The 26287-nt window shown below is 34.8% G+C and overlaps 1 protein-coding gene across 3 annotated transcripts in view; it reads right to left on the reverse strand.

The window, feature by feature from the left end:
- Positions 1-26287, reverse strand: part of LOC141447503 (uncharacterized) — a 385726-nt gene that overhangs the window by 85588 nt on the left and 273851 nt on the right. For all 3 annotated transcript variants that reach the window (XM_074115134.1, XM_074115143.1, XM_074115152.1), the window contains one exon: positions 25630-25707. In XM_074115134.1, coding sequence (XP_073971235.1) covers positions 25630-25707 — 78 coding nt within the window. The remainder of the gene's footprint in view (positions 1-25629; positions 25708-26287) is intronic.

Below are 26287 nucleotides of genomic sequence, written 5' to 3' on the forward strand. Positions count from 1 at the left end.
AAGAAATTAATACATAATTTATCGTGAAAGTAAGGCGACAATCCCGTTCATGAATTCCACCTCGAACGGCCCAAGATAATTTGATGAGAATTAATAAGATGAGATATTAAGACAAGATCATATCGTACAATATTTACACGAAATTTGGAAAGTTCCTAAAATTTGCTAAACTCAAAACTTAGTAAATCAGAATTCTTTGATTGGTTTCAATTAGTTGGACAGAAAGTCCACTTCAATCAGGCATTACTTGATTTTACAAAAACAAAATTACTGTCTTTAAACAATTGAACAGCTCAAAAAATAGTTTGAGCCTTAGGAAAAATATTGTTATTAGACTAGAAAATTCAATAACATATCCTCGAATTTTTTATTATTCAAACAGAGAAACGTTTACCTTGAGGTATTTTTACTGTGCAAAACAAAGTAATAACAATAAAACAAAGTTTAATGAAAATAAATAAATATAACAATAAATATTTAACTGTGATAAGCTTGCATGCGGCACGCGACTCACATATCGCAGATAATCTTAAATTGTTTGAAAAACAAGAATTTTATATTACAATACTGTATGTTTCCCATAATTTTCATTAATAAAACTTCGATAATTCTGATTTCATTTCCAAAGTCATCAAACATTATAATGTAATAATTATTATTTAAAAAAAATTGAATATATCTTTAAATAATGGTGAAACTAAGTTGTTGAGGATATCTTACGCCTACAACAGTTGGATACGAAAAACATCCTGAACGAAACTTCAATAGAAATTTCTTTCATCAACATTAGGCCAAGACCGAATATCGAACCCAATTCTATGCATTAAATACCATCAGCACTACACGGTCCCCGTCTCCAACTGCTTACCTGCTAGCACAGTACCTAAGAAGCTTTACTTTTAGAAATAATAAACGTTTAAAGCTAAAGAAGAACAATAGTTACTAGTATCAAGCGGGGAAGGTGATTCCATTCTTACGAATTTGGTATATTATTGTGTGTCCGCCCAAGAAAGAGATGACAACCCGCACAAATTAGTTTTTTACGTTCAAAAGAATGAAAAATAATTACGTTTTTTTACCACTTTAGTTAATATTATTTAATTAAGACCCTATTTTTGCGTGCATTTCAGTAGAAACAATAAACCGGATTGAACTAAACTGATTTGTGTAAAATGAAACAACGTAACTAAATTTTAAACGCAACATCAATTTTCGTGCGTAAAGTTTACCTTTCCAAATCTTAAGCATGGGGTAAAAAAAACAGCGCGCGCTTACATTGTAAAAAAATGTAATCCAAATATTTTACTTTGAAATCAATTTTGAAGTAATCGCAATGTGCGGATGTAAACATCAGGAAAAACTGTTTAAATTACTACTAATAAACATCTATATGATATCAAGATTCAAAGTAATACACATGGCTGGATATAATGCAGTTACCATGGTAACTGCACGTGTTTTTCGGCATTTTTCTCGTTGAGATGGAGGAGAGATGATGAAGCGAATATATAGCATCTTCAGCTGATTGAAACTTGGAGAATCTAAAACTGAATCTAGGGGGATGTGTACAGGTTGTTTACACCTTTACTTTACAAAGGCGAATATGCCAAGGTGCCTTCGATTCTACCTAAGCAATCGTGGAATCCAATGCTATACACAAAAGGCATGTAACTAAAGAGACGTTAAGGATTTTTCTGGACACTCCATGGATCTGAACGGAAAAAGAGAATAACTAAAAATAACCCACTCCACCAAATATACTCAAACGATATGGTCGCACAGACCACAATTGAAATGCTCTAATAAACCCTTCAATATAAACCCCATATAGACCCTTCCAACCCAAAATGCTTCGCTGAATAGTCGATGCATCCTGCTATGTTCCAGACTAAGCTATTCATCACACTTCAATGTTCTATTTGTCACTTAATTATTGTAATCCCGATTCCAAAATTTCTTTGATAATCTATAAGATTATCCTAATCCTTTAGAATATAAATAGAATAGAAAAGAAATTTATTATTCTGGGACAATTGTCCCCTAAGAATAAATACAGAAACAAATAGAGGCTTTAACAGTTTGGCCTATGATTAAACAGAAAATAAATAAATAAATAAGTATTGACAAAAGGTGAAAATAAAAATAACAGCAGAAATTAAGGAAATAAATTAAAACAATTAGAATTTCGGAGGAAGCTGAATAGAAAGGAGATAACTGAATAGAAGGGATTTAAAGATGGATAGGGTAGGAGCATGACGGACAGATGAAGGCAAGGAGTTCCAGAGAGAGGAACTCTCTCTTTTTAGCACAAACTGCTCATTTAAAGCCCATCTGAAAAAAGTAGACATTACTATACTTTACTTTTTATTGCCATAAGTTACAAAACGCATAGGATTTGGTTTAGAGTACAGAAGAGTTATGGCAATGAATCAGTGTTTCTAGAGGGTGTTCATTAGGGTTGATGAGAGCTAATTGTTAACTGCTAGGTTAGTCATAAATTTTTAAGGTTCACTTGATAAGAAATATGTGTTTCCAAAAAATTAATTTCGCTTTAAAAAGAAATTGATATTTTAAAACCTAATTTTAACGATAAATGTGTATAAGCAATAAGTTCTGAACGTCTCTAAGGTTCCATTTTCCTCCAAAGAAAAAATCATACGTTGGAAAAGGAAAATTATTACAAACTTCTCTGATTAGTGATTAATAAAAAAGTAATAACATAAAATAAAATTGAGGATTCTACCTTTAATTGAAAGCTGTTACTAAATTTAACAGGACAAATTTTAAAATTAATTTTGTAAGATGAAAATTTTAGCAATATTAAAATGCTTTCACGCAAAATTAAACTAAACGCTGTGAATTAATAAACGTACTCACAGACAAAAACAGAAGTTATTAAATTTATTGAACTGGATTAACCTTTTTATAAACACAAAGACAATCTCAGGAACAAAAAGAAGAAACGCGATTTATCTGCTAACAATTCTCTTGGAAAAAAACAAAAAAACTACCCATTTTTCAAAGCCATTTCTCTCCAAGATATCGACTTACTACGTTTTCTACTCTGGAAAGAAAAATGAATGAAAAGTCTGGTCCTTGGAAAGTTTATATTTTTACAAACAAAAGCTTCAACGCTCTGCTTTGTTCCGTCATGATTAACAGACAAGAGGTAATCTGTTTTATTTCTCTATGTCTGGCACAAAAGAAATAAGAAGTATTTTTCCCCACTATTTTTTATCCGGCTGGCTCCCCGTGTCTCAGGCTGCAACCAAGTTCTACCTTTTAAATTAACATATTTGAGATGATAATAGAGGATATAATAAATTGTTTTTTCCAGGACTTCCCTCTGGCGCTGCTGAATATTGACATGTAGAAAATTAAAATTAACTCCCTTTGAAGAAGAGAAAGACGGAGAAAAAAAAAAATTAATTTTCAATATTCCTTCAGGCTCTGCAAATCTCCCCATTTCCCAATGTTCCCCTTAAACCTAAGATGAAGCAGTTAGCAAAAAGAATTTGTTTGAACTCCCCCTCGAACATCTAGCAAAAACGCGAAGGTTTATCGCTTTTTTTAAAAAAAAACCATTGGCAAATCTAAGAGGCATGCCACTTTCGGACGTCTAATACAGCCACATAACCACTCCTAAATTCCTCTACCGTTTACAGTCTGCTTGCAGAAATCATCAACGAGAGAATGAAGGCGGTTTAAGGGGAGAGAGTCGCAAAGAGAGGGAATCACTTGGTGAAAACAGGTGGTTGGATTTAAACTCGTATAATTAAATTCCAGCGATGTCTAAAGGTTCCGGTAATAACGTCAAAATCACAGTAGGGAAGGTTGTACCTCTTTGAAGTTTGAACTTATATACAATTTGGTTTAGATTAATGCATCATTTGCTGCTGATACGATGAAGGAGAATTTGAGGTAAAATTAGAACCAAAATTACTAAAAGTAATTACACCCTAATGTGATGCAAATACACCCATATGGTATATCAAATGCATTTTATAACTTGTAATATAACTGCAACCCTGTAAACTCAAATCAATAATAATTTAAATTTACGAGTAAAATAACTTGTGAGATTTTAGTAGACATTGCAACAAAAAAGTCAATAAATATAACTAATGGTCTCTCTCTTTCTGCTGCAAAAGCATTTAAATTATCTATAGTGAAGTTTTCTGGGAATATCAGTTATAACAAATTTCGCTGATTTCTATTACTTTCTTTCTCCCATCCTACGTCCGTCTTTGGCTGATCAGCAATATGACCAGTGTAGCGTGCGTCGTCGTCTTCATCTATCTCCACTATGAACCTAACTTCCCAGAGTGGGTAGAGCTTAGAATGTTTTTCTTGATTGAACACTCCTATCTCTATTCCCATGCTATCTCCAAATATTTATGCCTAATTAGTTTATCCACCTTTAATTGGGGCTCCAAGTTGTTCATCTCAAGTGTTAATGAAATTGCTAATCACAGAATTCGCCAGTGATAATGCTAAATGGTCTTTCCCTTTATGAAAACTATCGTACTAGAATAGAAAACTGTATTTTCGGTGTTATATCCAAATAGTAAAAACTATTTATAAGGCAGAGAGAGCCTTTTGATTCAAAACAATTCGCACCAATTTCAAGTCTAAGCTAAAAAACAGTAAGAAGCAGGAAAAAAGGAAATAGGACGATTGGCGGAGTGGAGAGATAACACTCAAGTTCCCACTTCCTGTTTACATGTTAGTAGGAATCTTTTCTGGAAACATTCACTGAAACTATGCCAGTTTTTATATGGAACAAAAAATATGGCAACTTTATTTACATGTTCCTTCATTTCCGGCTTAAATTCAGTGTAGCCAAGCACATTTCCTACTTTTTTTACACATATATTTATATTTCTATAATTATTTGTTATATTTAAACGCGAGGCCAGCGAAGCTAAGATATATTGTGGTAGTGAGTTCGATTTCCGGTCTACCCTGTGGATTTTATTGGTTGGTAAACATGGAAAAATTTTAGTAAAATACGTTTGCTTGTCGCTTCCATCCACACCTAATTAACAGTTGAAGTTATCCTCACCAGTTTAATTTTCATGATTACGTTTTCACAAAAACGCTGTGAAAGCTGCGAAGGTTCTTAAACACAAAACAATAACATCTACATATTTCATTCTTATCAATATTGGATAAGATAGCATTCCTAAAGGATGCGTCAACAATAGATAATGACGACATCTTTTCTCCAGCAGATTTCCGTCGAACTAACACATTATTGTTGATTGTTGGGGTGCTACCTGGTAGGTAGAAAAAGCTCAATCATTTAGCCAGGATTTGATTATTGCAGTAAGCCTTCAAGTCCGTTCCCTAAGATATCAATCACTATGTACCCAGTAAAGCATGCAATCACTGTCTGTAAAGAATTACTAGTGTAAAACAATAATTAAGGAACGCAGAACGACTTTTAATAGACCGGGACATTCTCTGGGGTTAAGTGAGTTGGAAAAAGCAGGTTTAATTGACTAATTTCCCCATATTTCGATAATATAAATTCCACTTTTGGAAAAAGGAGGTACCAAGACCTGATTTTAATTCAACTTCGGTGATTTTTCAACTTCGGGAAGAGAAAAAAGTCACAAGGACTCAAGTCAGGCGAATAAGGAGGATGAAGAGCCACAGGAATGTTTTTACTGGCCAAAAACTCGTTTATTGAAATTGCTGTGTGACAAGGAGCATTATACACTTTTTCGAAGTCCACAAAGAGTTTCTACCTCAAGGTCAAACGGTCAATCAACACTTTTACCGAGAGGTTCTTGAAAAACTTCAAAAGAGTCCCAAAGTTAAAAAATCACCTCAAGGGAACTCATTTTGGGACAGTCGAAAACATTCAAACGGCTGTAACCGACCAGCTGAAGGCTATTCCAGTATCGGAGTTCGAACACTGCTATGAGGAGTGGAAGAAACGTCTCCAGCGCTGTGTGGCTTCAGAAGGATGTTATTTTGAAGGTGACAATATAGAATTGTAAATCTTTTTGAATAAAAAAATTTAAAAAAATCAGTCTCATTACTTAATTTACAGACTTCGTAAATCTAAGAGAGCTATACCAACTTGGCAAGATAGATCTCTGCTATAACGTAAAAAACGCCCTCTACTGATCAGTAGTGATTTCGGACTTGAACATTCAGCGATTTGGGATTTTAATAGTTAAAAAGAATTTAAATATTCTCTAAAAAAAAACGGGTTGTTCTTGGAAATGTATTTCAAATTAGTTATTTTGTACTTAACGTTAGTATTCTTGATGCTACAAATTTTGAAAATAAACTCCTCTACAAATACTTAACTATTCTTAGTTTATACTGAGTTATAGGTACTTGGTTTTTCAAAATAACCGTAAAAACCTATTTGATATAATGTTGAAGAAGTTTAATAATTTCAATTTATTTCCAAGTAGATGAGACACTTTGAATGGATTTTACAAGAGATGCCATCAATTTGGGTAGAAGAAGGGAAGGTAACAAGATTAACGTTAACTAAATACTGGCGCTATCTCTAGCTGCAGAGGTCCAAGGATCCCTCTTTGGCGACATCTTCTTCAGCACCCACCTTCTTATATTTCTTTCGCTCCAGGGAAGGCCTTCTTTTTCTTTTTCTACTCATCCTTGCAACATTGAAGGCGTTGCCAGTGAATCTCCTAACTTGGTTACCAACACTAACTTCATTCTTTTTCCATGTCTGCTGTGTACACATACTACTTTCTCCTCCATCTTTCTCCTTCGTTTACCTCTTTTATAAACTTTAATTAAGCTCCTATCTCCCATTAAACCTAATTCAAAGAGCAACTACCTGTACAAACTTCCTTAATACCATTTTCCAAAGAAGCTAGTCCCGCCTGCTGCTATCTTCTCTTACTTCATTGCTCTCTCTCGCCATTTTAAGCTATTTCTCTCTTCTTCTGCCACTGGAGAGCCGAGGGTGTATTACTGACTTCACGCTGATAACTTTAAGTGGTTTCTGAGAGGGTACATAAGAGGGCTCTGGTAACAGCCACTCGCAAAGCCAACACTTTCCAAAATAAAACGATGTTCGAACCAACTCTCTACCCTCATTTATACAGCCACCGGTCTAACTTTTAATTACCGCAAGTAGTAGAGAATAACCACTTTCATTCTTTAAAGGACACAATAGGAAATACTGTTCTTCAACCATTCTATCGAAAATTCGACGTTTATCACATCGCAGAACTATAAAACCTTCTCTAAAATAACATCTAATTTATGGTTTTCCAATAATTCCGTATGAACTAAGTCAAGTACAACTCAGGAATTTATAGACCTGGACAATAAAAACAATAAATGTATTATAACTACAAGAAAAACTAAAAAGAGACGTCATTTTTTTCGAGGTTTCAAATACCACTAAAGTCCATCATATTTAGCTATTTTTCTCAGATATTTTCAAAACATAAGTGCAAGTAAAATTAATACCATTCTGAGAGAGGAGCTGCAGCAACTAAGGCAGGTACCAAGCCGTCCCTGCGCATACCCCAGCCCAATAATAGTTACACGGTCAACTCATCTACTCACTGTCTTGCATACAACTCAAATTAGACGTGCTATCATTTTTTTTTTTTTATTAGCAGCTTTATTTTAAAACGAACATACAAGATAAAATTTAAGATGAATGGTTGTCTACTCGCACATTTCTTGATTTGAATGCGTGAATCTAGAGAGGACTTTGATAGCGTCGGCCATAGTATCTCCCCATCACTAAACTAAAAATGTCACTTTACATCAGAATACGTGGTGAAAACTTACTGTCGAAAACCGGACGCGATCCTCCGTTAGTGGTGGAGACGAGAACACACGAACTAGCTCTAATTAGAGGCCAAGCTGTACAGTGAACCTTGTAAAGTGATATCCCAACAACTCACTCGTTTTTCTCTCATTCAACACTTAATAATTACAATACTAATTGGCTGAGTTCTATTGGTGTCTAGTGTCTAAACAAGTGATACATGAGCCAGCCTGAAATTCCAGATGACTAGTTAATTACATCAGAAGTCTTGTTTTCAGTTCATCTGAATGTCCAGGCCTGTACAATAGTTTTAAATCATTTAAATAGGAGTGATTATTCACAATACAAGCGGTAGCTCGCCAAGTTTAATGTTGCAGCGTTTACCAATTCACTCCAAATTTGGACTCAATTAATACTTCCAAAGCGACCTTTTAACCCTTTAGCGCGGAGCTTAATTTTGCAAAGTTCCTGGTGAACTTCATCAGAAATCAATTGCTTCTAGGAAAATTTATTTATTTTTTATGATTTAAGGCGCGTCAACATCTAAGGTTATTGGCGCCCGGAGCTTTTTTCAGTGCACTGCCGGCCTCCGGACAGTGTTCTCTCATTACAGACAACACTGTCCATCACCGGACAGTGAGCTGTAAGAAGCTCCTAGGAAGAGAAAATCTAATGGTCAGCAGCTGGATTCGAACCCGGGACCTCCGCGTGGGAGTCCAGTATGCTAACCTCATAGCTAATCCCTTTTCTAGGAAAATAATACAGAAGGAAGTAATACAGGAAGTTATTTTTTAAAAAATATGGAGTGATTTCCTCATACTGTTTGTCACAAAGTTGTGACCCATATAGTTTCTTCAAACTCCGAACGTTTGAATTAGATTTTATAATTAATTTTGTACTTCATCAGAAATCATCATCACTTTTTAAGAAATCTACTCGTCTCTCATTCAGAAGTATTTAATGCTGCACGAGAATCGTGACAAATCTCGGTCTCGGTCTCGGCACTTGAGCAACCGAGACCGAGATCGAGACGAGGCACTTGTCCATACGAGACCGAGGCAAGATCTGCAAAAAGTCTCGCCTCGCCTCTGTCTCGTGCAGCCCAAGAAGTACTCTTAATAGAAACGTAACAAATAATAGTTTTAGATATATGGTTTGAAATCTTTAAAAAAAAAAATTAAATAAAACCAAAAGCTCATTAAATGGCTCTTTCAATCAGCTGATTTTGTTCAAATATTTAAATTCAGCTCCAAATGGGGTACTCAACATTATTGTAGGTGACAATAGAGTCACATTAGAGTCAATAGCATTTTAAATCAAAGCCAAACCACTCCTCTTTTTTTGGAGTGCCTCAATTTTCTTTTACTTGAAAAATTTTACAAATAAAGATTACAGATCTGAATATATACAAATAGTACATCAAATTCATAGGAAATTGTTGGAGCCGTTTGCAAAAGAAATCTTAAATAAACTGAAAAATTGAAACATACGCAGAATCCCCACTCTGATTTGTAAAAAAACAAAAAAAAAAAAAAACACTTTTTTGGCAACGAGTTCAGAAAATAGTTTTTCCCATGAAAACTAAAAATAAATAAAATGCACTAATTTTTGTTTGCTTCTGTGCGCGCAGTTTAGCAATTATTACGGTGTTGGGTGTAGATTTAACAAATCTGTCGATAATTAATTATTTATATGTGGACTTCGTTAGTTTGGATATTTTTAAATATTGCCTTGACATACCAATCCATCCTGAAACTGTCCTTCTAACTTATGCAGATGATACCGCTATACTTTCTCCTCACATTGATCCGGTAACTTCACATAGAAACCTTCAAACACATCTCTTTTCTCTTGAGGAATGGTTTAAGAAAATGGAAAATCAAGTTAAATGAAACCAAATCTCAAAATATTACTTTTACTCTCCGCCGCATCACTCTTCCTCCGATCTTCTATGACTCAATTCCAATTCCTCCTGCCAATGTTGTCCGTTATCTTGGGCTTTATTTAGACAAAAGACTGACTTGGAACCCGCACACACGACTTAAACGAACTGAAGTTAACAGGCGTTATCGACTACTTAAAAGGCTTCTAGACCAACGTTCAAAACTTTTACTTAATAACAAACGACTGATTTACAATTCCGTACTAAAACCCGCCTGGACGTACGGTATTGAACTGTGGGGTTCAACGAAACGCTCCAATCTTCAACGAATTCAATCTCTTCAGTCTAAAATTCTCCGCGTTTATCGTTAACGCTCCATTTTACGTTTCAAATCTAACCATCCACACAGACCTGGAAATTCCGTTTGTAGGTCAGGTTGCATGAACTCGCTATAAAAGTTTTCATCAGAACATGCACTCTCATTCCAATCTTCTTATCCGCCAATTATCATCTCATCACCATCCAGATCATCCTCCCAGACGACTAAAACGCCAGTGGCCTCGCGATTTTCTCTCTTCTGAGGAGAGTAGCTAATCCTAGAGATGACTTAGGGAGTGTTATCACTGGGTAACTTCTCCCCTCAATTAGTGAGTTTGTAGTGGTATCAGCTATTGACATTGTTACTAATAGTGCATCTAGCGCTGATGTAACTTAACAAATAAATTAAAAAAAAAAAAAAAAAAATTGCCTTAAGTGTTACAAGATTGGCTGTAGTCAATATCAGCTGTAAATTTGTAGGTAGTTCCAAATTGATTTCTATTATGGATTTCCAAAGTATATCCCGGCCTTTACTCCTTTGTGGGATGCTAAAATTGGGTGGTTTTGAATCCGCTTCTGATCCTCCAACCCCCCCAAACTGCACTATTACCTTTTCTGTCTTAGAAGAAATGAAAAACATTTTTGCTATTTTTTAAAAAAATAAAAAAAAATCTGCATCAGTAAAGGCGCACTTTTGAAATGAATTTGACCTTTCGTAAACGAAACTTTTGAAACCACTGCAACACAACTGCAACAGATGCAATTAACACACCAACACACTACCGCTGTTTAAAAAAAAAAACGTTTTGGGATCCACCCAACATTAAAAACGGAAATTCTATCGGTGGGTTTAAAAAAAACAAAAAACCGGAAATAATAAAAATGTAAATTTTTTAGTAGATGTTTGGTACAATTTGTTCTTTATGCAGATACAATTAGCGCGGAATGTGTGCACATATATGCATTTGTGCAAGAATCTAGCGCTCTAGCATATACGGTTGTCTAGTGTAGGTTATTCGCTTTAGAATTCCAAATTAGGGAGTACTGTATGATATGAATACAATACGTATTCTGCTCCCGGAAGGTTGCGACAGCTACATTCATATACACATAGTACATTGATGTGCAGTCTGTATGTACATGTTTGTAGGGTGGGGCTGGTTTAATTTGAATATAATGGCGGGACTATAGAAGTAAATCCGGTCTAGTAACACTGGCACTGGTGTCCAGAAACTCCAGGTTAATTCTAACTGAATTATTTCCAGACTACATTCTGATCACAGTCAGATGTCAACATTACATGTAGTTCTATTATTTCAATTATTTCTACAGAGCAAAAAAAAAAACTAGATTAAAAAAAAAGAAGTAAATACATCAATGGGTTATATTTTCTCTGTAATGAAAGTTACAATTTACTGAACACGCAATATTTACCAAACCATTAAACATCTGTCAGAAGGAGCAAACTCCGTTAGAGATAAATGTTTTTTCCACTTAATTTCTTCCAAACAACCTAAATAACATTTTATATTCTATCTCACAACATTTACCAAGTAAATTACATTCTTAATACATGCATTAATCATCAACACTTTACTTATATTTAATCTAATACACAATCAAATACTTTAAATAAATTTAAACAGTAAAAAGAAGTGATTATTAAATAATTGTATTTATTATTTAATTAGATTTTATTCATTATTTGGTTTAGCTCCCCACTTTTCTGCGTGAGATCAGGATGAAACGGCCACAGTTTTGTGCAAAACAGAGATTAACACAATCGTGGAATCTGAGAGAATATAAAGATTCTACTATGGGCCGGCATTTGAAGGAGATATAGACTTAGCTACTGCAACATCTGGTTGATTTTAGTAGCCCATTTGAGTGCTATACAGATTCTTGTTTTCGAACGCCTAGTAAAAGCTTTTGGATCACTTTGAATTGCGAGATGTGATCAGTAACTTCTTGTTATGGTTAAGATTAAGGAGCGTAAAATCAATCTTTGAAATCCTAGTATAGCCAGTTTCTTGTAGTAACAGAGAATCTGATTCTTCGGATACAATGACGCTCCTAGAAAAAGCTGATCTAACCGGATCACTATTTAGACCTGAAAAAAGTCCTCCGCTTAGCAAATTACGCTCTACTACCAAAAAGCTAACTACTTCCTTCAAAAAATGAAATTTGGTTTTCTGTTCTAGCAATCGAAAAAATGACAATCTTATGGTTTTTAATGTAAAAAAGCGTTAGCCAACAGTAAATAGCTGTAGACAAATTAAATGGTAAACAACCAAAATCGAGCAAGAACTATTTTAATGGCAACAGAATCAAATGAATGAATTCGAAATTAGAACCCAAAAATGAAGAATATTTGGAAAACAATATTTTTTTTTGGCAAAATTCAAATCAAAATATGAGGATTTTTTGGGGAGGTAAATCACATACATAAGGTTATGGAACCACCTTCTACATATAAATAGTCTATTTTCAACCGCTAAGCGTAGTGCTGCCAATTTTTCTAGCTGTTTATAATTAATATCTAGTTCAATCCTTTTATTTGCAACTTACTTGAATTATTCTAGTCAATAACTTGTTATTTCAAAAGTCTACATTCCAAGGTCCTTAGTTAATAATTATATTTCTTTAAATCCGCTCGTACCTAAGTGTCTGTTCTAAACTGTTTCTATTGCCATACTATGATATTAAAAAGAAGTAGTAAAGTATAAAATACTAACTTGGCCCACTATTAAATTGAGTCAAGGTGTTGTCAACAACAGCTACCCAACTTTCCCCAACTTCTTGCAGAATATATTTTAATAAATAGGAAAAGTTTTTCATTTTATTTTATTTTAATAAAAACAGAATTATGTTTGAAAATTTCAAAATGGTCTTTAAGGGCTTTTCTTTAGTGAAAAGTACGACATTAGAATGGTAGATATGAATGACGAAATCCATTAAAAGTTAAAGGTTTGAAAAGGGGCTTTTGTTGCTAAAGTGAAATAAGGAACGATTTACCGCAATTATATATGGAAGCGACTGATAGTAACTTTCTCTACAGGAAGTGACTTTGGCTCTTGCGAACGCGGCAGAAGTGGGGGTAGGCCAAGGCTTGTTGCTGGAGACGTCGAACAAGTGGAGAAGGAGTGGAGACGGCATTGGAGGCCTAAAGCGGGCCGCCCCCAGTGGCCTACTTCACTGCCGCTTATTAACTACCTACACGGCGTTGATAATATTTAGAAGTGAACTAACACTAGGGTCCCCAGTAAATAATACAGCTACAGGTAAATGGCGACAGCAAATATTTCGGGCATTCTTTTAAATAATAATACAATACAGTCCTTTCCACGTTAAGTTTTTTATCACCAAAATATTTTTCACGTGACTAGCAAGTCGTAAAGTTTATTAATGTTTTCCGTTTACATTATGTTTACTAGATGTATCACTTACTTTGAAGCACGTTCCTTTTCGAAAACAAAAGAAACATATTGAGAAATATGCAAAATCTATTGTTTTTTGTTTAGTTTTTAGTTTTTAAATCCCACGTAACATAGAAATTGAATGATAGTATTTATTAGATGTAGAAGATAACATTTAAGCAGAACAGATATGAATCATACAAACATGTTTATTTATTGCAAGTCTCACAATTGTATCTTGGAACCGAAATTATAGTAGGCGTTTAGAGACTTTTAATTATTCTTTTAATTTGGTCTTTTCAATTCTCTTTACGCCTCATTGGAGATAGTTTAAAGGTATCTCCATGAATGGGGTAGGACATCCAATGGAGCAATGGATGTCCGGAGGAATTGTGGTTTCTAAAAGTTGCATTGTTGATGTGACTCTTTGGAGATAGAAACTCGAGTTATCTTTGATGACCACAAGAGAGTATCAACGGATATTTCAGAAGTAAGAACAGCTCCACCTGAGGAGCTGTGCCATATTGGTCGCATTTTCAGCACAAACGGCCTTAACTAATAATAAAAATGAAGAATTGTTTAATTATTTTCGGTGATTGATTCATTAACCCAGAGGGAAGAAAAGATTACCACTTTCAGCCATTTTGCCGAGCTTTCGATCTAGGTACCAGGTCATCATTAGATCTAATTGGCGATATAATATTAAGTTCAAAAGCAGACAGGGCAGAAGATATATCAACTTTGTAATAACAATGTACAATAACATACTGTCAATAAGCTCTGAAAATGACCAAGTCCCCAGGTCGAAATGTGTAACCAAGAGAAAGCAAAACCTACAAACATACGGACAGTACAAACATTTCAGTCAAAACTACTTCGACAGATAGCTGAAGCTCTTTCCTACGTAACTGACCTCACGACATCCCATTCGTACACCAACTTGCCAAGACTAAATACCAAAGGTTCCATACTGCTCTTTCCACTTACTCTAATCCTCTCGTACTGTCTCTCGCCTCCTCAGACATTCCTAACAATCCTCCTCGCCGACTGAATCGTCAATGGCCCCGCGACTTCCTTGCAGTCTGAAGTCCTAATCATCATTATTCTCCTAATAGAGAGAGTGCTACCGCTGGGTAGTTTCTCTCCTCCTGCTCTTCCCGCAACAGTTCATCATATTTACCTCCTATTTACTTATTGTATATAATTAACAGATTGCAAAACTACTAAATAAAATATAAAAACATTAAAAATAATGACTGGATTCAGGGAGATGCGATAAAAGTATATTGCTAAGCAGTGACCTTCTTCGACGGTGAATAGAAAATACTTCTATTCTTACAACTAGAAAGAAAAAATGAAATTTACAACAGCACGTTCTTATTTAATGACAGAAAAAAAGGTCCGATAAAAATTTATAAGAAACTTAATTTTAGTAGCAGGATTCGATCCAGTGCACTGAACTAATCCCTTCTTCCTAAACTAGTATCAAACTAAATTCTGGGACTTTCAAGACAAACCAAACTTGCAACAAAAACCCGTTGTTCTATGGATTCACAACTTTCCAGTTACAATTTCTGTAGCCTTTACTGCAACAGGTTACTTCTGGCTTCATCACCAATAAAGAAATCAATTTTTATTAAATTTGCTCATTTTAAACAGAAATAGGTGCACCACAAACCTGTTAAGATCAATTTTTACCGAGAAAAACACTAAATTCAACAATGGGAAACTCTTATATTTTGCAAAAACTAATGGGTAGAGCTTTTTATTAAAATTAAAAAAATAAAATAATCAGATTAAGGACAATTCACAGGTGTCTCATTTGGATAATTACCAAATTCACGTCAGCACAAATCTAACGATAAGTTTGAGATTTGCAAACTGGAATTTCGAGGTTTTGAGATACGTATTTCGTGAAATTATTATGAAAATTAATTTGAACTACACAGAATTCTGTATTTAAAAAATCGTTATCCTTTGTTTTGGATTGCCCAATTTCGTTTGCAAGCTTAACGCAATCGTTGAAAACAAAGACTAAATCGCACACTTTTTGAAGATCAAATTTTTCACTGAAGAAAAAAAACTATATAAGAAAATTATGTATCAGAGAAGGTGACCTTGTTGACCTTCACTTTCTGCATGTAAAGACAAAACGCACACAAAGACACCCGCTCTCTGTATATAGAGCAGATAGAGGATAGACAGTGAGGAGCGCGAATGCAGTAAAATACTACCACCCTTGAGACAAGTATTCTGAAGGCGAACACAATGAGACAATGACCGCCGCTGTAAGGTGCCTTTTGTCCTCCACCACTTCAGTTCGTCCTCTTTTTTATAACACTATTTTTATATTCTTTCTTTTTTTCCAACAATGACTCAACATTTCTTTTCTTTTAGAGGCTTTTTCCTTAAAAAGTGACAGAGAGCCAACAAGGAGAGTAAAAATAAGACAAAGATCTCAACAAGTAGAATGCATTTTTATTCTACAGCAGAAAGTTTCTGAAAATGTAATTAATTTAAGATACATTTGTAGTGTTCAAGCTACAAAATAAAACATGAAATTTAGCTGAACATTACTTTCAAGTATTTATTTTTGTTTTAACGTTGCAAGCTATCAGTAATTTTTTCCAAAAGTACAATTTATTTCAAGGAAATGCGAGCATGCCTCTTTCTAAAAACTATTAGGGTAAAAGAAGTTCTAGATTGATTACGGCTGCAGCATTATAGCCAATTCTAAAGCTACCTAAAAGAACTATTGTGGCTCCCATGTATGTCCACTGTTCATTCAAAGAATATTTGAATAGTTACAAGCACAGAATGAGTGAATGTTATCTATGTATTCAGAGAAAGTAAGTGTAGTATGAGATAGACAAATTATTGAACTCGAAATCTCAACATCTCTGTTGATGAATGAAAGTCCAAAAACCGGTAATAAAATACAATTTTTCACATGTTTAAAGCAACAATCTACCAAACAAAATATGCACACTATGTTTTATCAATACAAATAATAACAGATTATACATTTTCTCGAGGAGCCACGGTAGCCGAACGGTTAGAGGCGAGACCTTGTAAAGCTAATATGTATTGTGGTACTGGGTTCGATTCTCAGTCTTAGGCCTTGGATTTTATTTAATGGTTAATAAAAGAAATTTATAGTAAAGTATGTTTTCTAGTCGCCTCCATCCACGACACCTAATTTGGTGGTTGGACGTAAAACTCGCCTGAAAAAATAGGCATTACTTTACTTCATACATTTTCTCAAATGACAATTTAAAAATAACTACTACCTAACTTAATTTTTTCTATTTATTAACGTATATTTTTTTTTTGTTTTTTAAGAAAAACCATGTGGACATTCTTCAGCAATTATAAAATGTCAAGGGCAATTAAATCATTAATTTTTTTATGTCAACCAGCGCGACATTCACTTAATTTAATATTTTTTTAATGCCAATAATTCTGTGTACGGCGTTACAACATTTTTATAATCATAAATATAAGATCTATTTATGAGTAACAATAATAATAAAGAAGAAGTAAGAGCTCAATTGATTGTGAAACTGAAACAGTCTTACTGAACGCTAGAAGGAGAAGGAAACAAAATAAATTACAACTTAAAAACGTTGCAGGTAAACACTTTAATGAAACGATGTCGTAAAACCAATCTATGATATAATCGTATAAAGATTACAAAATTAGTCCAAGTAAGTGGCGGAAATTATGGACAGAAATAGAACCAAGTCTTCAGGCACACCTGCCTCCAATGTGGCCGGCAACTATGTAGAAGAAACTATAGCACCTAAAACACTGAGGAGTACCAACACTGAAGAAGAAGAAGAAGAAGACATTGTAATTGAATATGGAAATGACTAATCATTTAATTTTAAAGTTAATCATTTTTAGTCGAAGTATTCTGAGAGCACCTGAAACAGGAGGATGTGAGGTAAAAGAGAGATCAAGTTTAACGACAGCTGCAGCTTAAGTTTGAGATATTACCAAGTTTTTGCATAATTATTTATTATTAAATTCGTTTCGGATGCCCTTTGTGGGTGTGTGTGTGTACGAATACGGAGATTTCCGGTGATACTCATAATCGGATTCTGTAGGAATGCGATACTGTATTCTAATGGACGTTGATTGGTGTAGTGGTTAAGAGCGTGGACTAGTAACTGGAGGAATTTCTTATTCGTTAGGTAAAGAATAAGCTTTTTTCCTTCGTTGGTTGCTGTTTACAACATTAATCTCACAAGATGAGGAGAAGAAATAAAACGGATAATAAAAAATATTGCAACCTTAGCATTTACACATCTTATCTTTTGCCGAACTATAAAAATAATTTTAAAATAATACACATAATAAGAATTTACCAAAACCTTAAGTTAATAAACACTTTTACGATTGTATAGGAGAAGTTCAGTCAGAGAGGCTGCAGGAGTGCGCTATCTCTCGTGGTAATTCCGGCGAGATTTATCTCCCGCAGAGTATAATTAATATCATTCAAATGACTTCCCCAGTTACACATGACCTATTTACGAACAATGTCAACCTAATACCAGATAATCTAGTTTATTATTATTGAATGTAATATAAACTAGACGAATAATTAACACAATATTATTACTGTTCGATTTACTTATCGCGTTATTGTAATAAAATATTTCTTTATCTTATTTTAGATTTTCATAACCTCAACCCTGGGTCAGAAGAATTGTGTTTGTGTCAAATTTTTGTAAATTGATTTTTCCTTAGAAAAAAAAAAAAAAACGCACTTAAACGCTCTAAATTCCCAAAATGTCTCACACTGTCTCACAAAAAGAGTTATTTTAGAAAGTGGCATATATTTTCTACGCATTTTGAACCAAATATTTCAAACACGAAAAAATGGAAAAAAAGATAAAAAACTTAATAATATGTTTAAGTTACAACTGTTTCGACGATGATATTTTTAACTTTCATATTAACGAGGATTAAATGAACTGGCTGGCTGAACTAGTGCCATTGTAAAATTTAGCCAGATCGAAGATATGTTGCGTCCATCAACTGAAGGATGACAATCACTAAGGAAGGTTACACAACAGAAATCTGAGTAGCCATATTAACAATTTTAAAATAATCAGTATCGCGAATTGTTGCTCGCTTGAGTTATTATCATGCTCTGTGCCAACCAGCTTAAAACAGCCACAAAAATGTTTTCCTTGATATCTTAATAAGAGTAGAAAAGAAGTCAGAACATTTTGAGACAGGTACTGCAGTTCCTCAGGAGGGAATCTGCCAAGCAGGGTATACATATTAACGACCAAGCATAACTTTCTGCCGGATCTTCCCTCGTAGCTAGTTGCACAGAAAAACTTTTAAATAGAATAACTTATTAGTTAATAAAGATTAATAATTAATATTTTTAATTTAAGGAGTGTCAACAACTGAGTTCATTGGCTCCTGGAGTCTCCTCAGCGCTCTTTTGGCGTCCGGACAGTATCCTCTCATCAGAGAGGAGCCAAATGAGCCCTTTGATTCCCGCTTAGAAGTCCAATGAATTATCTACTTAGCTAATCCCATCCCTTGAATATTATTTAGTTTCTTTGGTGTTTGAATTTTGAAAGAAAATAAGTTCAAGTAGGTCCATATTCAAGAAAATTTCATCAAACTGCCAGAAGCTACTTTGGTTAATTGTAAACCAAATTAAATTCAAACTAGGAATTTTAAAAATACATTTGAATAACTTTGATGCCTTTAGAGAACATCTCATTTAATTGAAGTGGTAATTTTGGGGAAATTGGAATCTCTCACCCTCTCTCAACCCTTCTCCCTCTGAATTTCCCAAGCAACAATTTTTCGCCAAATATCTCCTTCAATTGGTAAGTATCCTCCTTTCATTTAGGATTCATTCACTAATTTTAAGTAAAATCTCAGCCCACAAAGTAACTACATCTGCCAAATAACTTCAAGTTTATTACATCAACATTTTGTCTATGATTCGCTAGTTCCAATTGTTGAAGCTTCCGTCAAAACGTCATTGTATACCATTTTATCACCATTAAACTTTAGTCTAAATCAGGGATCGGGCACCTATTTTAAGTAGAGAGCCATTTCTCCTTAAATAATTTTAATAAATCTTACCAAGAGCCGCAAGGATGATAGTGTAAACTCTGTAGATCATTTGTTTTCACAAATTATTATTTTATGATATTCAATAACATTTAAATGTTTTATATATTTATTTTCACATATTGCAAAGTAAGTAAACAAATAAATAATAACTAAACCTGTGTTTGAATGAAAATGGCGGCAGTCCTATATATTACGTACTGTATTTTAATATAATTCTATTCAATTTCAAACCTATCACATTTAAAATTCTTTTTGAAAAGAATATCTTTACTTTAATAAATGAAATTTTCATTTGTTTCAAAAAAAATTGAAATATACTTACAATTTATTTTGGACAGCCTGAAGAGCCACAAAATTTGAATAAAAGAGCCGCATGCGGCTCGCGAGCCGCGGGTTGCCGACCCCTGGTCTAGATAGATAAATAAGCACTCGATGCTCAATACTTATAGAAATACTTAAAACTGGTTGCAGAAAAAGTATGTGTAGAGGCGTCGATTTTTAAATAATAATAATAATTTAGAGAAACTGCTTTTAGAGAAAGAGAACTGCTTTCTCTTAGCAGGAAACTAAAATTAAAAGGGGTGGCTATTAAATAACGAGACTGATGCTGCTACAGAAGAACTATGCATGCGCCAAATCACAACGACCGACAGCTCTGCAGCGTAAAGCCTTCTCTTTCGATTGCAGCGTCTCACGTGTTTGTATAGAAATCTTTCTCTTAGAGAAGGGATTAGCTATGCGGTTAGCGTATTGGATTCCCAAGCGGAGATCCCGGGTTAGAATCGTGCTGCAGACCCTTAGATTTTCTCTTCCTAGTAGCTTCTTACAGCTCACCACTGTCCGGTGACTGATACAGAACACGGAGGGCGACAGTGCACTGATAAAAAAGCTCCGAGCGCAAAGAACCTTAGATGATAACGCGCCTAGATAAAAAGATATAAAAATTAATTACAAAATTAATAAAAAAAAAACAGCCAAAAAAATTGAAAAATAAATAAGAACATATTTCAAAGAAATAATATCCAAGTTTGGCTGAATAGAACAGCAGCTGCTTTAAAGTAAACACTGGATCTTAAATTAACTGGGATGGGCGTGGCTCTGGCTCGCAGATTCATTAAGAAAAAAACTTTACCACTTATCAAAATTGCCGAACTTTTCCTATTAACAATGAGAATCCATCACTCAAGTAGCCACTTTATTTAAAGCGACTTCGCTTTATTTCCTCCTTGTCCTACTATCTGGGAAATTGAAAAAAAAAAAGATTTCTTGGAAAAAAAAAATTACAGGCAATTATGCAAAAGTCTGCTACTTATGGATTAATTTACCATTTTCTCTTGACTTACGGGAGACCTATTGTTCTATTTATTTTTACAAGGAAAAGAAAGTCAAGTCCAATTTTTCAGGTAGGCCTTTGTCAAATAAGACGTAGACGGGACGACTTTTCAAGCAAAATATATTTCATTTCAAAAGAGATACACGAACTAAATACATTCATTAGAATATTTTGTTTAATTTACTGAAATATTTAAATAGTAATGCTCACAATAGAAATTTTCCTGAACTTGAAGAACAAAACAGAAGAACAAAAACAGTAAAAGTTAATAATATTTAAGACCACTTGGATAATATAAAAAAGTGTGAATAATCACTTTTCTGAATTGAATTGAACTTTTTCAAAATCTTTGGAAATCGAAGAACAGTTCACTCGAAAGATAACTTGATAAATGAACTGCGCAAAAGAATGGCCCCCTATTGGAGAAGAAACGCAAGCAAATACTACCCATAGTTCTCCGTATATTGCTTAAAACTTCAGAGGAAGAACTGGAACTTCAAGAAAAGAAATCTTCCAGCCTGAGAATGCTGGTTTACCACACTTTACCTTATATTAGGAGAACTAAAAGCAGGAGACTAAAGTTAAAAGGTGTGGCTATTAAATAACGAGACTGATGCTGCTACAGAAGAACTATGCATGCGCCAAATCACAACGACCGACAGCTGTGCAGCTTAAAGCCATCTCTTTCGATTGCAGCTTCTCACGTGTTTGTATAGAAATCTGTCTGGCCGGAATCGTCGTTTGTGTAAGAGGTGTTAGTTTCGTTTTGCCGAAAACATGATGTAGAGACACATGTAGTAGAGCAATGAATTGTCGTGAAATTTCATATGAAACTGAGTAAAACCGCTACTGAAACTTATCTTTTATTAAAAGAAGTTTATGGCGATGAATGTTTATCACGTGCGCAAGTTTTTGAGTAGTTCAAGCGTTTGCAAGATGGCCGAGAAGACGTCGGAGGTGATGACCGCCCAGGTCGCCTTTCCACGTCCAAAATGGATGAAAATATAGATTATAATTAATCAACATTACTACCGTGAGGTGCTAGCTCAACTCCGTGAAAGAGTAAGGAAAAAACGACCCGATTTGTGGAAGAACAAGTCATGGGTTCTCCATCAAGACAACGCGCCCGGCTCACACTGCATTGTCTGTCAAGACGTTTCTAGCCAAGTACAACATCCCAGTTTTAGGCCATCCGCCTTATTCGCTTGACCTGGCCCCATGTGGCTTTTATCTGTTTCCCAAAGTCAAATCTGCATTAAAAAGGAACACGATTTCAGTCCGTTGAAACTGTGAAAGAAAAAGCGGCACGCGTCATGCAAGAGCTCACAGAAAAAGACTTTCAGCACTGTTTCGAACAATGGTAAAAATTCGCATGGAGCGTTGAAGGTGATAATAACTAAATACGTTTAAATTTAAAATAAAATGTTTTACAGCAATAGTCTCGTTATTTAATAGCCACACCTCGTACAAGGTGATTCAAGCTTGCTGTGCTTTGTACGAAACCTTGAGAATTCCCACTGAGTAGATGATTCGCGTGACTACTTAGCACCTGAACTAGATGGCGGATAAAATTTCTACTGGACTTAAGCAGAACCGTCCTGGTCTGTCCAAGGGTTTCTTTGGTCGGAAATCAGGCGGTACGGGATCTCGCCTCCTCCGACGTTTGAAAGGCTCATTACTGTACGGTCTTTTACTTATTATTATTATTATTTTGCAGGGATCAAGAGAGTCTTCAAATATGTCTAATTTCATTAACACAGCTTTAAAAATAATAATAATATGAACATCTTGAAAGGAAAGAGTTCATTGGATAGGGTACTAGATTTCCACATGGAGATTTTCTCTTATTAGGAGCTTCTTACAGTTCACTGTCCGGTGCACTGAAAAAAGATCCGGGCGTCTATCACCTCAGAAGTTGATGCGCTTATAATAAAATAAAAAGAAAAATTAAGGACATCGATGACTTTGGAGTTGATGAGCTGCTTATGATGAAAAGGCGCATAGCTTTGTGGCACAGATAATTGGAAGTATTCAGCGGTCCCGAAGAGACCTCGTTATCCTCTCTCGCAGTTTATCATTCCCAATTGCTCCTCCTGTTCCCAAACAACCGACCATTCACACCCAGTAATGTGACACTAATATTTGATAACAAGACCAAAAACCAGACACTAATGTATAAATATCAATTAAGGCCATTAATGGGGGGGGCCAGTTAGCCCAGTTTGCGTGCCTGTTCGGCTCTATTAAAAACAGAATAGTTACTACAAGCCAACTGTTATTAGCTGGAAATGACTGTTATTAGTTTATTATATTCAATTTTTTTTTAAATTATTAATTTGCTATAATAACAAAGTGAGCGAAGTAGCATGTCTAATTAATGTTGAATGCTTATATCCAGATAGTAGTTCCGTCGGCTATTATCTATTTCTATAAACTGGGATGATTCAAAGCAAACTTTCATAATGTGAAAGAATAAAAAGGACAGACATCCTGTTTGAAATATAATCCAGCTGTCAAATTGAATGGAATTCAATCTCTGTCAAACACAGAACGAACATCTCTGATTGTTAAATAGTACGATAAGATAATCAATTTATATTCCACCCGCGTATCAAATAGCTCACTGTACCAGTTCTGGAACTAGTTTTTACGTGGATTAAATTTAATCTCCTTCTAGTTTTGTCAGTTTTTTGAAGAGTTTTTACATAAGATTCACCTGCATTATTTTGAAATCCATATTTATATCAAATCAAAGAACGGTTTTACGTTTCCAACACTATCACTCAAAAAATACGATAAGGTTGACTGTAGACGCTAGTTTCGTGTACTCAAATACCAACTACCATTCATATAAAAATAAGGAGGTCCAATAACAACATTAAACACGTGACCATTTCAGCTAAATTACTTAGTAAAATGTGATAATAAAGTTAAAATTACCTGTGAATATCTTGAAACAAGTCTATAAACCCAGCATTTGCAGAAACTCGCTCAAGTATTTAAAGAAAAAAATTGGGGCATTGGGAGTGAAAAGAACCCTTCGAGGAATTATTAGCAGGGTCACAAAACAGATCTTCTAGTACAGTTCCCCCAAAAAAAGTAAATGCATGGTTATTACCAGAGAAGAAGTTCTAGCAGGACATCAGTGTCAAAGAACAGCAAATACAGAAAATATCCTACTTCAAATATCTCGTAGTGAAGATTCACTCATACAATAGATTAACTTGTGAGTTAAATGAGAGAATTGCGTCCGAGGGAAGAATTTTTCAACGTTTTTAACACGGGTTTCGTACTTAAAAGAGAGGACTTCAAGGATGCAGAGCACTTGTTTACCCACAGTCATCTAGGTCCTAAATGCCACTTTTTTTTTAACTGTCTATAATTTACACCTGCCTATTGGCAACAAGAAAGAATGGTTGAGAATAATATATAAACAAGATAAATTGTAAGATGAATGAGGGCCATAAGTCGGCTAACTCAGGATACCGATAGAGTGAATTCTATGGACGCCCTTTTCTACCATGAGATCAGAGGTGTTCGCGAGGCCATCGACGCTTCAGTCTTCGGGAAGGATTCGGGGAAGAGTAGGACAGGTCGTGTATGAGCGGGTTGAAGTGTTGGGAAAGTTTGGAATGAAATTTGGTGCAGCGGGATTCAAGGGCAAAAGGGATTTTTTGATTAAGGTGGATGGTATGATTGCTAACTTAGAAAAATGCGGTAACGATAGCGCACAGTAGTTCTGATTGGGGGGTTGGGCAAGCAACTGAACTGAGATTCTTGCGAAAAATAATGGGCAAAACCAGCAACTACCTAGTTAGTCAATAGCACCACTAATGCAAATTTAAAAGTTGATACTCTAGGTAAAATGATCGAAAATAGGCAATTAAAATGGATCGGCCTTGTTAACCGAATGGCCTAGAGTAGAATACTCCGAGTGGTTTATGTGGAAAGAGGATATCGGGAAGAAGACCTAGAGGAAGGAAAAGAAAAACGTGGGAAGAAGAAGAAAACCATTGAGAAAAGGGTCTTATTTGGAGTAGAGCCAAGAAAATGTCAAAGAACAGAAAAGAACAGCGTACTCTTTGTAACTCCTCTACATCGTGGGTAGAAGAGAATTTCGTTTGAGAAAGAAAGATTTGTTGAAACCACAAAATGGAGGTGGTACTTCTGCTCGGCCATTTCTCTTCAAGTATGGACTTTTATTAACATATTGAGTTTCCATTGATGTAGAAGTAGTGATGACGTACTTTACGCTTTATTGGAACTTCACAGAGATGCTTGAACCCCGTATTCAGTATTTTAGACGCATATTCAGTAAAATTCAATGCTGGAAAACTATTTTAAAGTTAGAGTTTTATTAAATGAGAAAGAGGTTTATTTTCAAACTAAATTTTCCGATCAATACATGACAAGGTTAGTTTAATTTACTAGTTATTGATAAATGCTATACTCTACTTTTGAAACTAGACGAAGGTTGTTTCTAAATTGAATGAAATCATTTCGAGAACTTATTGTTCAACAAGCTACGCAAATATAAACACACAACTCCAATTTTAGATTTGTTACTTGTATTTCACTTAATATGATCACTGATGGTTGTGGGATTTAATTAGAAGTTGAGTAATGAGATATATATTAAGATTATAAGTAGGAGTTTGTGAAAACACTTTCCACCATTATTAAAGTGAAGTTAAGAGATAATGGGAAAATGATAGTACTAGTCAGCAAACCAATACAGATACAAACACTCTCACTAGTACGCCATTACGAATCTAAGTTGTAAGATACTTACACAGATGCGTTTCTCGTCGCAGATGGTACCCCACCACACGGGGAAGTTAGACTGCAGCAGTTGACAATTTTCCCAGCACTGTAAACAATTAGATTCAGATTAGAGTGGTAGAAACTACTTTTTTTATATTATCATCATAAGGAAGTTTGATTACAAAATGTAGTCGTATTAAATGCAATGGAGTTTTACCAAAATGAAAGTTATTTGGGTAAATAATTGTCTGAAGTATTTTAGAAATTTGATCTATCAATGCTTGTTCTTTTTCACTCTTAGTGGTTTTGGATTTTTATCCATTAGAGTCTGGTTCGTCAGGTTTATGTTCGACTTCTCACAAAGCTCTTCTGTGCTAGTGTATAGTGGTGGATAGATGGATTCTACAAAGATTGAACCAGAAAGTCTACCCCACTGCGACCAAGAGGGTCTACAGTGGCACCCGCTAATTAGCTATCTAGTGCTGACTAGAAGTCTCGTCAGAAGCTCCTAGTATGACGGCTTGGATTTTTTTCACCTCCGAAGAGCCAAACGTGCAATGCTGTGATGTGTTGAATAACTGACGGTACATAAAAATGAACATGGAGATAGCGATTTTAGAATCTTCATAAGTAAAAGCAAAATATCTCCAAACAAAACCTGATGAGATCTATCTTGTCCAACATTG

This window comes from Rhodnius prolixus, unplaced genomic scaffold (assembly GCF_049639745.1).
Source record: "Rhodnius prolixus isolate KJV_2025 unplaced genomic scaffold, Rpr scaffold_1, whole genome shotgun sequence".
NCBI lineage: Eukaryota > Metazoa > Arthropoda > Insecta > Hemiptera > Reduviidae > Rhodnius > Rhodnius prolixus.